The sequence below is a fragment of the Anser anser genome (genome assembly GCF_964211835.1).
Source record: "Anser anser genome assembly, chromosome: 1".
Taxonomy (NCBI): domain Eukaryota; kingdom Metazoa; phylum Chordata; class Aves; order Anseriformes; family Anatidae; genus Anser; species Anser anser.
The window spans coordinates 101525179-101540307 of NC_139720.1; the positions used below are offsets into that span (position 1 = coordinate 101525179).

General features: G+C 46.3%; 2 protein-coding genes across 8 annotated transcripts in view; both read left to right on the forward strand.

Annotated features, from left to right (window-relative positions):
• The window catches only part of CASR (calcium sensing receptor), a 72417-nt gene extending 64411 nt beyond the window's left edge, over positions 1 to 8006 (forward strand). For all 7 annotated transcript variants that reach the window (XM_083826502.1, XM_083826505.1, XM_083826503.1 and 4 more), the window contains 2 exons: positions 2543 to 2666; positions 5650 to 8006. In XM_083826502.1, the coding sequence (XP_083682628.1) occupies positions 2543 to 2666; positions 5650 to 7100 (1575 nt within the window). In that variant the 3' untranslated portion in view covers positions 7101 to 8006. The remainder of the gene's footprint in view (positions 1 to 2542; positions 2667 to 5649) is intronic.
• A 2435-nt stretch (positions 8007 to 10441) lies between these two features.
• On the forward strand, positions 10442 to 14940 carry LOC310895345 (cystatin-B-like). Its single transcript, XM_083826574.1, has 3 exons — positions 10442 to 10602; positions 13435 to 13536; positions 14253 to 14940. Exons 1-3 carry the CDS (start codon positions 10537 to 10539, stop codon positions 14379 to 14381), a joined length of 297 nt encoding a protein of 98 aa, XP_083682700.1. The 5' UTR covers positions 10442 to 10536; the 3' UTR covers positions 14382 to 14940.
• Positions 14941 to 15129: the final 189 nt, after the last annotated feature.

Genomic DNA, 15129 nt, shown 5'->3' on the forward strand with positions numbered 1-15129 from the left:
TTTCTTTTTCTTTTTCTTTCCCCCTCCCTCCCCTCCTCTCCCCTCCCCTCTCTCCCTTCCCCTCTCTCCTCTCCCCTCCCCTCTCTCCCTTCCCCTCTCTCCTCTCCTCTCCTCTCCTCTCCTCTCCTCTCCTCTCCTCTCCTCTCCTCTCCTCTCCTCTCCTCTCCTCTCCTCTCCTCTCCTCTCCTCTCCTCTCCTCTCCTCTCCTCTCCTCTCCTCTCCTCTCCTCTCCTCTCCTCTCCTCTCCTCTCCTCTCCTCTCCTCTCCTCTCCTCTCCTCTCCTCTCCTCTCCTCTCTCTCCTCTCCTCTCCTCTCCTCTCCTCTCCTCTCCTCTCCTCTCCTCTCCTCTCCTCTCCTCTCCTCTCCTCTCCTCTCCTCCTCTCCTCTCCTCTCCTCTCCTCTCCTCTCCTCTCCTCTCCTCTCCTCTCCTCTCCTCTCCTCTCCTCTCCTCTCCTCTCTCTCCCCTCTCCCTCCCCTCCCTCCCCTCCCCTCCCTCCCCTCCCCTCCCCTCCCCTTCCCCTCCCCTCCCTCCCCTCCCCTCCCCTCCCCTCCCCTCCCTCCCTCCCTCCCTCCCTCCCTTCCCTTCCCTTCCCTTCCATCCTTCCCTTCCCTTCCCTTCCCTTCCCTTCCCTTCCCTTCCCTTCCCTTCCCTTCCCTTCCCTTCCCTTCCCTTCCCTTCCCTTCCCTTCCCTTCCCTTTCTTTTCCTTCTTCTCTTTTCTTCTCTTTTCTTCTCTTTCCCAGATATTGGAGAGCCAAGAGAATTACACACAATTGAGCTGAGCTTCAGTAACCCCCCAAAAAAATGATAAAAAATATATTTAAACAGTTTATAAACACTTAGAGGATAATAAACTGATAAGAAAAAGGCAACCTGGATTTGTCAAGATGAAATCACGTCGAACGTATTTAATTTTCCTCTTTGGCAGCACAATCAGCTTAGTAGATAATGGAGAAGCAGCACACAGCTTCAGTTGGGGTTTTGATTCAGCCCTGTTCAAACTCATCACTAGCAGCCTAGGGAAGGACAGTCTAGAGTGATCAAGTCCTCTTGGTGGATGCATAGTGTGAAGAAAAACTGACCCAGGGAACAGGTATTAACAATTTGCTGCAGAGAGTGCTTCAAGTGGGGAGCTGCTGGGATTTGCCCTGGATATGCGACTGACCAGTTGATTTTGCAATCCTGATTAAAAGCTTAGAACCACTGTTCCCAAACTGTGCTGCAACTATTTTTCAGAGCAACAGGCAGTAGCAACCACTCTCAGCTGCATGTGAATACCTGAGACAAGAGGTGGGCACCTCCACAAGGAGTTGCCACTACCCAGGGCTTGCTTACCCTGTGGCTGAGGTCTATGCCCGCACACAGGCAATTTCTAGACTGAAATCCATGCTCACTGCCTAAGCATATCCACAGAGGAGCTTCCTGGAGATCAGCAGGTTAGCAGCACTTGGGCCAGGCAATAGGATAAGTGAGGAAGTTAAAGGATTCAGGCAGGTTTTAGATCCTATGGTGGGGAATGGAGAAGGGGATGGAGGCTCATTCCTTTCCACATAGCAGAAAACCTGCAAAAAAACATGAGTGGAGGCTTCCAATCAGAGCAGCCCTTAGCTACTTACAGGTCAGGGCACTCTGCTGGAAGTGGAAAATGTGGGTTTAACTAACATTTTCACATGCCCATGCATGCTCATCTGACCACTCACTGCCAGGGTATGACCATGCCCAGGTGGGCTCATAAACAGGATAAATATTCTGTCAGCCGGTGACACGTCTGGTCATTTGCAGCAGCAAAAGCCTGGAAACCCGAGTAACCTTCCTGCTGAAAGTTCTGATGAAAGTGAGATGGGGGCTTTACAAGTCCCCTCCATGGACTTCAACATGGAGAACTTAAGGTGTACTTCTTGTGGAGGTCTCCTTTTCATATTCTCCGTATAACTGCTGATCTGCATCTGTAGATGCTCAGTGTTCTTAAAACGGGGCTTTTCTCTCTTTCATATGAAAGCTCCTCTTGCATAGTTCTGTTACCTTTTTGTTTCTAGGCCAGAGAGGGTCTTCAGGACAGTGGGAGGAAGCGGCTTTCAAGAAACTGTTTTAAGTCCCATAAATCATTAGCAGTTGGTATGCAGTCTATGGGATTGGGGATCAGCAGTCAGAGATCATCATCTCCAAGGCTGACTCAAATTCCTGCCAGAAGACACGGACTGTCTTTTCTTTTAATCACCTAGTGACTGTTTTCTGGCATATGTCTTGTGGGTCACAAACCAGTTCACAGTGCATGCAACACAGTAGAGATTACAGAGCTCTCGCTGATCTTCCCCACCATTCCTTGATGCAATCTTTCAAACAAGTATCACTGCAGAGGGTTGAGGGAAGACTATTATGCAAGGTGCGTCTCTTAAGTGGAAAGAAGAGGGGACTGTCTAAGGCTCTCCAGCCAACATTGAATCAAGCAGCAACACCCTTGGAGTAATCCCAAGGTCCTGCTGTGGGAAGGCTGTACATGGGGCACTGCTACCATTAACCTTCTTTGGGGTCTTTTCTTGCAGGTACCTTTCTCTAACTGCAGCAGGGACTGCCTCCCAGGCACCAGAAAGGGCATTATTGAGGGAGAGCCCACCTGCTGCTTTGAGTGCGTGGACTGCCCTGATGGGGAGTACAGTGATGAAACAGGTAATACCCACAGGGTTGCTTTGGGGTTTGCAGTGGACCATATGAGCCCTCTGTGCATCACCCACAGTTCTGTTGAAGTCACTTACCTGCAGTGCTGAGCCGGAGGCTGCTTTGCCAGGGGCCTTCACAGAAAGCCTAGAGGGACATTCTCCTGAGAAGCTTATGGGAGTTGAATCCTGTGGTCTTCAGATCCCGTGTTCTGCTAAGCTGCTTGTCACTCCTGCTCTGAATTAGGAAAACTGAGGCAGAGAAATGGAAAAGGACTTGCACGTAGGAAGCCTCTCAGGCCATAGGTGAACTCCGCTGCATTGTAGCAATATCTTTTGTTTCTCCAAAAACCTGGAGGAAAGAGACACTCTCTACCCTAATCCTAGGTACTGTAGTTATCCATCTGCCTCCATCTTTTCCTTTTGTTGTCAGCTTCTTATTTCATGTTTTACAAAAAAAAAAAAAAAAAAAAAAAAAAAGACTATTCTATTCCCGACTTCAAAAGCAGAGAGGTATATTTCCCTTTACAGGGTCACCAACCACAGCTTCTGTTGAACACTGGCGCTGCGAAAGAGCAGAATCTCTTGGGTCCTATCAAACACCCACAGACATTCTTTTTGTTGGTTGCAGTGGAAGCTTGGATCAAGCCACTCAGGTTCTGCAGTGAAGGGAAAAGTTAACTCCGGTTTTAGTGTTGCTTGAAAAATTCTGAATTTCCAACACCATTAGTGCTTCCTCGGTGTTGGACATCCCCAGGCTAATGAAGGCAAATAAATCTTTTCCAAGCAGCAGTCCCCTCCATACTGCAGAGTACTCAGGACCCTCTCCAGCAGCACCAGCCCCAGCACATACTGCAGACCTTACCTGAGATGAAAACCAGTAGGTTGCATGCAAGACTGAAGAAGTATTCTCCTTTGGGAGAGAATCTAATCTGCATTCTATCAGACAGGAGTCGTAATATTTTTACAAGAACACACAGTAAGCATATAGTACTTTATAGCACTATATGTACATATACATATATTAGAAGCTGCTTACATGTAACATTTTAATTAAATAGAAGCGATCCTGGTCATTTTTAATAGGTGTCATTTGGTGTTTTTCACAAGATTTTGGGAGCTGGCGCTGTTTTGAGAGATTTGTTTGTGAGATTTGTGAGGCTGAGGGAATGACTGCATTCCGACTCCGCAGTTTTCTGCTGCAATTTCAGCTGACAGTAATGCTCTTTACTTCCTGTACTTACCAGTTTTATAGGCACAGAGAACAGTTTCACAACCAGTCTCATCAAACTGACATAGTGATACTACCAAAAGAGACAATCTCTCATCTCCTCCCCAAGCTGTTTGCTTTCATCCATTGTCTAGTACTTGTGCAACCACAGAGCAAATTGGATCAGGTCTCTGGTCTTCCTGAAAACAATTTCATTTTTTGGCAGGTTGAGTTTCCAAGTTGGAACAAGAAGCTGCATGAACTTTCATGCTAACACAAAGAGGGGGAAGGAATGAGCAGCCTTGGGGGAGAAGGGAGATCTGGTTTGCTCCGTTAAGTGGCAGCGTAGTCTCTATCTAGGTCAGCTCAAGACAACAGTGAAAGCACTTCTTTAGGATGCAGTGATAAATAGTTGCCTCTGTATCAGGTGGAGGTGGCTGAATCCCTTGGTATGTGAAGTTAGCTTTGCCCTGCATGCAGTTTCCAATGAGCTTCCAGGTAAAAGACACACATAAAATAAAAATGATTGGCTGAACAAAAGTAAATGAAATGACACGGTGATGGGAGCTTCTGAGTGTGCTTTTACATCCAGTACAAGTTTTTCAGGTGAACAACTTAGGTGAGACAAGCAGTCATTAGGAGAGCAGAATCATATCAAGCAGTGGATATTCCCTGCAACCACCACTCCAGAAGAAGAGAGCTTGAAATACTTTGCACTCATTAGCTTTGCATTCCTGACTTCCTCATTAGCACCAAGCTCTGTTTTGGGAGCTATTCTCAGGGTCTCTGTCCACACACAGGTGAAAAGCTTTGAAAGGGGTTTTCTGAGTGTTTGTTCCCAGCACTCACTGCAGCCCATTGCTATCCTGATGGGATCCTGAAGGAAGAGGCAGGATGTGACCTCCAACTCATTGCTCTCAACCCCTTTCCACTACAATCAAAGGAGTCATGACCCTCACCAATGGAGCACAAGACCCGTCTGGATTAAAGAAGAACAGGAGCAGCAGGCTCTTCCCTTTTCATTATGGCAGCCATTGGAGACAGATGTTGCCATCCCAATAGGTTCTAATTATTTTTATGCAGAGGAAGGAGACAGAAGCATCAATTTTCCCTCTGCAACAATCAGTGGGATGCTTGTCTGAGTGGTATCCTTAGGACACATCTTCCCCTGATGTTCCAGCATGAAATGAGAGTGTGCTGGGGGTCAAGGGCATTTCCTGCCTTCAGGGATGAGCAATTTAAACAGTTCCAAGACTCACCTCCAAGGAATAAGAAATAAGCTCTCAAAACACTTAAGGAGGCAAGAACGTTTTTCATTTTCTCTGTAGTAGAGACAGGCAGGATGTTTCACATGATGATAAGAGTGTGAGAGGTATGAAGACAGAGAGAAGCAGATGATAAAAATGAAGAAACAGAAGGGGACACAGCTTGTATAACAGCTAAAAGTAATCAAACAAGCTTTGCAAAGTTTTACCAAGAAATGGATCCAAAAAGCAGAGTACATGGGCAGCACTTTGGTTTTTGTTGTTGTTGTTGTTGTGTTTTTGTTTTGCTTTTTGTTTGTTTTTTTGTTGTTGTTGCTGTTGTTTTTTAAGTTGGCAGGTTTGTTGTTTCACTGTAAAACACTCTGAAACAGCAATAAATGATATTGTGAACCTGCAGGCACCTGACGGGAACACCCCCTGTATTTAAGGTGAAGAACAGGGTGTAGTTGCCATGCACTTTGTCTCCCATTTCAGTCTCTTATTCTGACAAACCTTCCCTCTCCCTGTCACTTGTTTTTCAGATGCAAGTGCTTGTGACAAATGCCCTGAGGATTACTGGTCCAATGAGAACCACACATCCTGCATCCCCAAGCAAATAGAGTTCCTGTCCTGGACAGAGCCCTTTGGGATTGCTCTGACTCTCTTCGCTGTGCTGGGAATTTTCCTGACTTCTTTTGTCCTGGGAGTCTTCACCAAATTTCGCAACACTCCCATTGTCAAGGCCACAAACCGGGAGCTGTCCTACCTCCTCCTCTTCTCCTTGCTCTGCTGCTTCTCCAGCTCATTGTTCTTCATTGGCGAGCCCCAGAACTGGACTTGTCGTCTGCGGCAGCCAGCTTTTGGCATCAGCTTTGTTCTCTGCATCTCCTGCATCCTGGTGAAAACCAACCGCGTCCTGCTTGTCTTCGAGGCAAAGATCCCCACAAGCCTCCATCGAAAGTGGTGGGGCCTCAACCTTCAGTTCCTCCTAGTCTTCTTGTGTACATTTGTACAGATTGTCATCTGCGTGATTTGGCTCTACACAGCCCCACCATCCAGTTATCGAAACCACGAGCTGGAGGATGAGATTATCTTCATCACTTGCCATGAGGGCTCCCTGATGGCCCTTGGCTTCCTCATTGGCTACACCTGCCTCCTGGCAGCCATTTGCTTCTTCTTTGCCTTCAAGTCTCGAAAACTGCCCGAGAACTTCAATGAGGCCAAGTTCATCACCTTCAGCATGCTGATCTTTTTCATTGTCTGGATCTCCTTCATCCCTGCTTATGCCAGCACATATGGCAAGTTTGTCTCTGCCGTGGAGGTGATTGCAATACTGGCTGCCAGCTTTGGGCTCCTGGCCTGCATCTTCTTCAACAAAGTCTACATTATTCTCTTCAAGCCGTCCCGCAACACAATCGAAGAAGTGCGCTGCAGCACAGCTGCCCATGCTTTCAAGGTGGCTGCCAGGGCCACATTGAGACGGAGCAACGTGTCACGCAAGCGCTCCAACAGCCTCGGGGGCTCCACCGGATCCACCCCTTCCTCCTCCATCAGCAGCAAAAGCAACCATGAAGACCCTTTTCCTCTACCAGCCTCTGCTGAGCGGCAGCGCCAGCAGCAGCGTGGGTGCAAGCAAAAGGTCAGCTTCGGGAGCGGCACAGTTACCCTGTCCCTGAGCTTTGAGGAACCGCAGAAGAATGCCATGGCCAACAGGAACACCAAGCGCAGGAACTCCCTGGAGGCCCAGAACAGTGACGACAGCCTGATGCGGCATCGGGCCCTGCTTCCCCTGCAGAACAGTGAGTCCCTCGGTGCTGAGCCTGGCTTCCAGGCAGCTTCCAGCCCAGAGTCCAGCTCGCAGGAATCAATGGTGGGAGACACCAAAGAAGAGGTACCAAGCCCTGAGGCAGAGCCTTCCCTGCCATCAGCTAATTCTCGAAATTTTATAGGCACTGGAGGTGGCTCTGTTACAGAGAACACAGTACATTCCTAACAAAAGAAGATCATGAAAAGCGCACCAGTCCCCAAGAGGAACTTGCTCACCTCTTGCTTCTGAATGGGAAAGACAACAAAGATACATATCTGTGACACAGCCCCACCACGTTATTGTTAGTGCCGGCAGGGTAACACACATGCCTCCAGAGGAAGGACTGTCAGAAGCCTGTGTCTGGGGAGCCTTGAACTGAATTTGCATTTGCTTTATTGAAATCAGGACATCTTGGAAGGACAAGTGAAGATTGCCTCTGGTGGGGCTTAAGCAGAACTTTGCATGCTGCCTTGCCTCTGTAAGCTTTTCCTGCCAGACTGCAACTCAGCTGACTATGGGAGGCACTGGGCAATTCCACTATACTCTGCTTTTACATTTATGTATAATATTCCTCTTCCCCACTATGTATAATATTCCCTCTTTACCCAGTATATGTGATCTGTAACCATGTGCATCAGGACTCTCAGCTCTTCAAAAGCAAGATACACAGTTTCACTTGGGGAAAGCACAGTCAGGGGGAAATAATAAAGCCCCCAATGTCCTGCATGCTGTGTACAGCCAAGGGTGTGAACATGTAAAGTATTTAATGTGACAGAGCGCCTTGCTATTTATATTTAGTAATGTCCCAATTTCTGCTTTCCGCCCAGCAGGAAATACTGGACTATACCCTTCCTAGACTCCATTGCACTAGACCAAGCTACTAGGTTCCTACTGTTTTCTTCCAGCTGAGGTGGCTTTACCTCCAACCTGCCTGCTTTGGTGGAGGGGGAGAACAGCTTGTAAATGCCCCTGGAGAACGTTGCGAGAGCACAATGACATGTATTCATGATTGATTACGTTGCTAGTAGTTGTATGCTTAACAAAGTGTTGCTGCTGTAATATTCCACATGGCATACATGGCTAACCCTTTCACACCATAGTCAGTGTTGTGCTTTGCCATATTAATCTGCCTCACACCTACACAAAGCATTGCGCTAGTCATGACAGTACTCGTGGGCCTGATAAAAAGCCAATAAAACAAGGTGAAATGGAGGAGTTAGGGATGGAGAAATAGCCCCCAAATCTGGTAATATTTCAGATGAATATTGTAAGCATGCATGCTGATAGATGATGGGGTGAAGAATATACAGACCTGGGCTCTGAGATATTCCAACAGATAAATGAGTGAACTGGATATGTTTTGGTTCCTATTGGCCTTCTACTTGGTTATGTCCCTCCTGGCCCATCTTGAAGAGAGGGTACTTAGAACAGGAAGGGTGCATTGTACCTAGAGAAGAAGAGTAAGGACTTCAGAAGAGAGTACAGTTGAACTTCATTACTCTTGACTCTTGTTCTACACCCCCAAAAGCAGACATAAGTGCTCCTGGTTGTGCGAGGTATGCCCGGTTCCTCTCCATCCATGCTGGAAAGGCTGAAGTAAGAGAGTCTTTAGAACAGAATTTTGTTGCAGCCTGATGAAAGAAAGAATGCTCCTAGGCAGCCCAGCAGGAAGGGTGAGGCTATGTTGCAGAATTTACTTCCCTCTTTACAGATCCCATATACAAGAACAGGCATCTGCTGTGAAGGTGTCAGTACCTTCGCCCATCAAACATGAAGGTAGTCTAGACCCCTGTGGAAAGGTATACAGGCCTGCAGCTTAGCATGAGCAGAGACGAAAGGACTGTGTGAATGTGTTGGGGAAAATACAATTCTGTTGTTGCTGTTTTTGCTTGTTTGTTCTTTTGCCAGGGCAGGAAAATAAAACTTACAGGTGACATTACTGCATAAAAACTGTTTTGCAACCTCCACTGGCTGCTGAGGAGTTTTGCTTTACGAGGGCACAGTGGAAGTCCAGAAACCAATGAAGAATGCTATTAAGACAAGTTATTTTAACCCTTTTGTTGCTCTGCTATATTCAACTTGGAGTGGGCTCAAATTTTAATTACACCATGTAAGAACCAATCCAACTTTAACTGTTTGGCCTGCAAATAACAATATGTGATTACAGCTATGGCACTGCAGGTTAAAAGAAAGAAAAAGAGTTTGAAAACACATGTCACTGGGGCCACACTTCCAGAAACCACATTCTACCACTAGACCCAGTGGGAGTTGCTCATTGCTTCTGAGGAAAAAAAAGAAAAAAGAAAAAAAAAAAAAAAAAACATGTCCCTTCCCCAGGCTGCTGCTGACTCAAGCCACCAGGCTTAATTTAGAGGTGGCAATTGAAACCCGTGGATTCCTGGATCTAACCAAATACATGAATGCACATAGCTATTAGATGGCAAAAGGGCTAAAAAAAAAATAATTACAGCTCACTCTTAGTAAAAGTTCAGTAGCCAAATAACTTTAGTGCTAGTGAATCACTCCTATGGGCCAGACCCAGAAAGTAGCCCCTGAAGCTGACAGTCTTGAAAGTACAAAAGTTCTCAATGAATTAAATGAGGACAACAGAAGATATAAACTGTGCACAAACACATGTAATGTGAGAAATGAAGTCACCACTGCCTGCTTTGTTTGGAGGACAATATTCACTGGCTACACTCACAGTAGATAATATTGATATTTATTGCTAAGCTTCTTGGGTGTTCTTAATTCGTTACATCTGCTTAAAAGGAAGTTCTACCCTGGCACACAATGAAGCTCCAATGGCCTGCCATAATTTCCTTGTGACAGATTTGAATGGTCAGTTTCCTGGGGAAGCCCCATCCACCCTCACTGCACACTTACCCTGAGCTGAAAGCCTCAAGCCACATAGGCTGAGCACTTCTGCTGCAGCCTTATTTGAGTGACACATGCACTAGAGGCTAGGGAAAATCAGTAAAAAAGGAACCCCTTCATGAAGGCGATTTGCAACCAAACTCTTTTTTTTTCCATGCATGGAGGGTATGTCTTCTCATCCTGCCACGTCCAGGAGAGGAAGGTTGCTCAGCCGCCTGTCACACAAGACAATACTGATGAAGACGAGTTGGGTTACATGCTTTGTGGAAAGCTCAAACCCAAGAACTTCCACTGGCATGTCCCACCAGAAGTCACTTGTGTGAATGGCTCCCCCTTCCCACCCCCCACGGCTCAAAAATCTACATCAAAGCATGTGCCCTTGGTTGGTATTTGCTGGACCATCAGGAGAGGGACGATGGGAGAGGACAGAATTTCTCCTTCCCCATTCTGTTTCATGGGTGTCGTCCCTTACCTACACAGGAAGCCCCTGCAGTATGCAACACCCACCGCTGGTAAATTCAGGGATATATTTACTAAATTGCCAAAGGGGCGTTGGGGACGCGTAAGAGAAGGCGGGTTTGCTGTTTTTCCATGGAATCAGTTCAAATCGGCTAGAAATAAACACAAACCCAGCGCCCTGGCCCCGCCCCGGCGGCAGGCCCGGCCCCGGGGCGGGAGCGGGGCCCGCCCCGGCGTGAAGGCCGCTGCTGGGCGGAGAGAGGAGAGGAGCGGGGAGGCCGCCGTCATGTTGTGCGGGGGTGTCTCGGCGACCCAGCCCGCCACCAGCGAGACCCAGAAGATCGCCGACGAGGTGAGGGGGACGCGCCGGGGACGGGCACGGCGAAAGCCCCATGGGCCTGGGGCGGGGCGGCGGGGCCCGGGCGGCTCCCGTAGGGCCTGCGCCCGGCGTGGGCTTGCTGGGGCTGGGGCTGCCCTGCGCCCCTAGGGCGGTGGGGTCGCTGCCTGCAGGCAGGCGGCCGGGGAGCAGTCACCCCCCGAGCATACGTATTGAGAAAAACATACTTTGTTAAATCAAGATAAATTTCTCAAATTATCTTCTTTGCTTGAATCTCTGTGGAGGTTTACTGTGTTCTGCCAGTTTGCTTAACGTGAGTGTGTTTCCTGTTCCTGCTTTTCCAGCTCTCATCTCCGTTGCGTTATTTTGTTAGAGTGGTGGCGATGGCCAAACACTGGCCAGATTCAGTGCTCGCAAGCACTGCTGCTGACCCAGAGCATGTAAAATGTGAGGAAAAGCAGGACAGCTTCCCTCCAGCAGTGCACCTGGCTTAGGGATCTCACAGGAACTACCTTTCCACTGCAAGGATTCCCACCCAGGTTTGCTCAGTCTTTGGCTTCTTGCTGGAAGCTGTGGCAAGGATTAGTCAGGGTGATTCTGAACCATCTTCTTTCTAGTAGCTGTTTGGGGAGTAAGCAAACAGGCTGTGCAGATCATCAAAGAACTGTCAGGATGTGATAATTTTCAGCCCTGTCATTGAATTGCAGGTCGTTCAGGTGGGAAGGGACTACACCTCCTGCTCAGTGCAGGATCAGCAGTCCTGGGCTGCTTGGGGCTTTGATCACTCAGGTCTTCAAAACCTCCATGGATGGAAACTGCGCAGCTTCTTTGGGCAACCTGTTGTGCTGTTGGACTGTCCTCATACAAAAAAAAATTCTTTCTGTCCTCAAAGGGCAAGTGTTCCGGCCATCTTACCTCATGGTGGCCCTTCACTGAGCTCACTACAGCTTATTGCCATCTCTCTTTCTCGTTTTGGGGGCCCAAAACTGGACATAGTATTCTAAATGTGCTCTGACGAGTGCCAAGTAAAGGGCAATAATCACTTTACTCTCTCTTCTGCGTGGACTCCTGCTGATGCAGCCCAGTATGCCATTAGCTGTCATTACTACCAGGGCACGCTGCTGGCTCATGTTTAGTGTACTGTCCACCAGGACCCCCAGATCTGGACCTTGATCATGAATTAGCAGAGTGGGTTGAAATTGGTTCTTTCGGGGATTACTTCTCTCTGAGCACTCCGTACTGAGTCAGGATGTCCGTTTGTCATATGCTGTGGTGAGTCATTGCCATGATACCCTGACAAACTACAGCTGCATGTGACTCTGAGCTGTCTGTAGTCATGGAGCCTAGTGCTGACTTTCTGGTGGAAATACAAAATGCGCTGAGCTGAGACAATTTTGAGACCTGTGAAACCAAACTTGCACAACATCTAGGGTTAGTCGGGGAGCACAGGACAGGTTGGGGGCACTGGGATACTTACGTCTACCCTCCACCATGCTTCGCAAAATTTGGAACAGTAGCTCTAGGGATGAGAACTGAAGCCACTTGCGCCATCCTCTGACTCGGGGAAAGAAAGAGGGAGGACTGAATTACTGTGCTTTCAGGGACTGAACCCCTCCGCGCAGCATTTGAGAATGCAAAGTTGTTGGGTGCACTTTGATTTCTATATGCCAAAAAGCATGTGTACACAATCATCCAAACATCATTGCATTACTTTTGATGTACTGCTTATAGCCTGGAGGAAGTATAGAGCTGTGACCCTGGAGGGAAGATGTAGAGTATGGTCACAGCTCCGAGGGTCAGGATGACTACCAATCCTTTCTTGTGTACAGAAAAGCACCAAAGTTTGGTCCAGCACCTGAGTGGTGGCAGTGGCACTCGTTTCCCCCAAGGTGGGATGCAGGCAAGATAGCAAATGTATTAATTTGCAAAGAAGAAGCATAATATAATTGGAAAGAGAAAATATATTCACTCCTGTTGCGTTGGGAGTGGAATGAGGGCTATGGAATGATGCAGTGCTGCAGGGAAAGCCTTCTGGGTAGCACTCAGCTTGCAGCAGGGATTCTAAGTAATTCATTCTAAGTAATTTGTAAATAAAGCCTAAAATCTGCTTTCCTACCCAAGAATCTTACTGTATAGCCATGATGTTCTAGGCAGCCAAGTGCGGGACAGAAAAGCTGCAACTCGTGAGAGCTCATGTCTCTATCAGGGGTACTGGGCAGGTTATTCTGACTTCTTGAGCACAGGTTTTATACTCTGGAAACTGGGAATGATGACTCAGAATGCTTGTTATTTGGGCGGGAACTATTTACAGTTTGAAACACTTCATATTGCAGTTATTAAATGCTGAAAGAACTGTCAAGTGTTGTAAAGCCTCAAGCTGAGGTACGTTGCTTTCCAAGCTTGGTTTTTGGAGGCCTGTCTGTGATTTGAAGAGGGAGCTAACGCTGAAGACAGCCCTCTTATTTTTGTAAAAATTACATATGTTTTAAATCTTCTCTTTTTAAAAGACCTAAAGTCTTGCGTATGTATATAGTAAACCGCTTTACATTTGTTGTTAAATATACAGGACAAAAAGGGAAGCTGAGACGTTACCAGTGGAAATAACGTCAAAATAAATCTTCTAGAATAACAACACAGTTCTTTGTTAGAGGCTGTCTCCAGACTTGGTTTCAGTCTGTGATCACTGAATCACATCACTGTCTTGGCTGTGCTGCCTATCTAGACTTCTGGCCTTGCTTTAACACACAAAAAAGACCTTAAGGGTAATCAGGCACACTGATAGTGTGAGCCTTAAGTCCTAAATACTTGAATATTGCATCAGTCTTAATAACTTGATGTTTCCTTAAGGTGAAGTCTCAGCTAGAAGAAAAAGAAGGGAAAACCTTTGATGTCTTCACTGCAGTGGAGTTTAAGGCTCAGCTGGTTGCTGGAACAAACTACTTTATCAAGGTAAAGGACACAGGGCAGGGGAATCCCTCTTTTTTTTTTTTCATAGAACACATTTGCAAATTTTTTTTGTTTACTTTGTGTACACAGGGATGCTTGTGATTTGGCCTTAATAAGAAAATATCTGTGCATGTAAATTAAAAAAAAAAAAGTCACCCCCACCTCCCAGCCTGTCTTCTTTCAAATACTAAATGGAGATAAGCGTACTTTTCTATTATCATAACGATCTGTACTTAAGTTACTCTGTGAAACTTGGTTTTGTAATAATTACACATCCATGATGCTGAGAACTAAAATTGTATTAAGTGAAGTCCAGATGTGGAAGGATACAGTTAAGTATCAAACCTCCTCTGACTCTGCCTATAGTGATGTCACACACAAAAAAGAAAAAAAAAAAAAAGCAAATGTGATCAAAGCATTTAAGTCTTTGTTCTTCCAGATAAGATTAGAGTATTTTTCATGTGTTTAATCACTTCTCAGCAACTCCGAGGCACATTCCGTATCTCAGGCATAGGGAGGATTAGCAGACAGAAGGATCAGGTGGTATTTCCACAAAGTCACAACTCCCAGTCTGCCTCAAACAAGGCCACACCTTCTGAGGTGATGTTTTTCATTACTGTGTCTCTGCTTCCCCAACCTCAAACGCACCAACCTAAATCATCCCTCCTGATGAAGGCGACTGTTACTCCATAGCACTCACTGGTTTTCGTGCCTTTCAGGTCCATGTTGGAAATGATGAGTTCGTGCACCTGCGGGTGTTCAAAAGCCTTCCTCATGAGAATAAGCCACTGAGTCTCCATGGATACCAGAGCAGCAAGACGAAGCATGATGAACTGACTTATTTCTAGCAAACTTACTTGTCTTCCGAATGATTTCTTATGTATATTTTCTATAGGCTGCAAAATGTTGATTCCTGTTCCAACAAAGAACAAGAAAATATCTTTTTTTTTTTAACAAAACTGGAAAGAAAATCCATTTCTCTTATTGCCATTTTCTTACTGTGCAATATCTAAATGAATCACATAGCTCTCCTTTCACCTTTTGCTAATGCAAACCCAAGTAGCTGCACTGGCTACAGTGCACCTCAACCAGAATATTGTGCCTGAGTTGCGTTTGTGGACTTCCCTGCTCTGGAAGTTGCAGGGGAGTGACACTACCACTCGTGGAAGGTAGACTTGAACAGAAATGATTTTGAAAGCAAGAGAAACAGGAATACTGTAGTCTTTGGAACATTCCCTTAATCATGTTTATCCTCTTGAAGCAGTAGGATGTAATGTCCAGTAGATGGTGTATGAGTTTTAAAAAAAATTGCTTATTTTCTGAGTCCAAAGAAGTCCTAGAAAGGAATTTGAACTGTACAAGCATTTCTGCACTAATAACAATAAATATTTCTCTCAAATTTAGATGGTATATTTCATTGGCATTTCTCTGTTTTCTTTACTGCTTTTTCAATACTGGTTGCTATCTTGCTCCATTTTTTCCCATTAGCCTTTTTCAGATTCCAAATGACTAAATCATAGAATCATTTAAGTAGAAAAAGACCTCTAAGATCATCTGGTCCAACCTTTAACCTAACGCTGCCAATTCCATCATTAA

Bases quoted from the DNA above. Each gene is read 5' to 3' on its own strand.
- LOC310895345 (XM_083826574.1), top strand. From the start codon at position 10,537: ATGTTGTGCGGGGGTGTCTCGGCGACCCAGCCCGCCACCAGCGAGACC. The intron at 10,603-13,434 runs GTGAGGGGGACG...TGTTTCCTTAAG, and splicing joins CCCAGAAGATCGCCGACGAG to GTGAAGTCTCAGCTAGAAGA. The intron at 13,537-14,252 runs GTAAAGGACACA...CGTGCCTTTCAG, and splicing joins GAACAAACTACTTTATCAAG to GTCCATGTTGGAAATGATGA.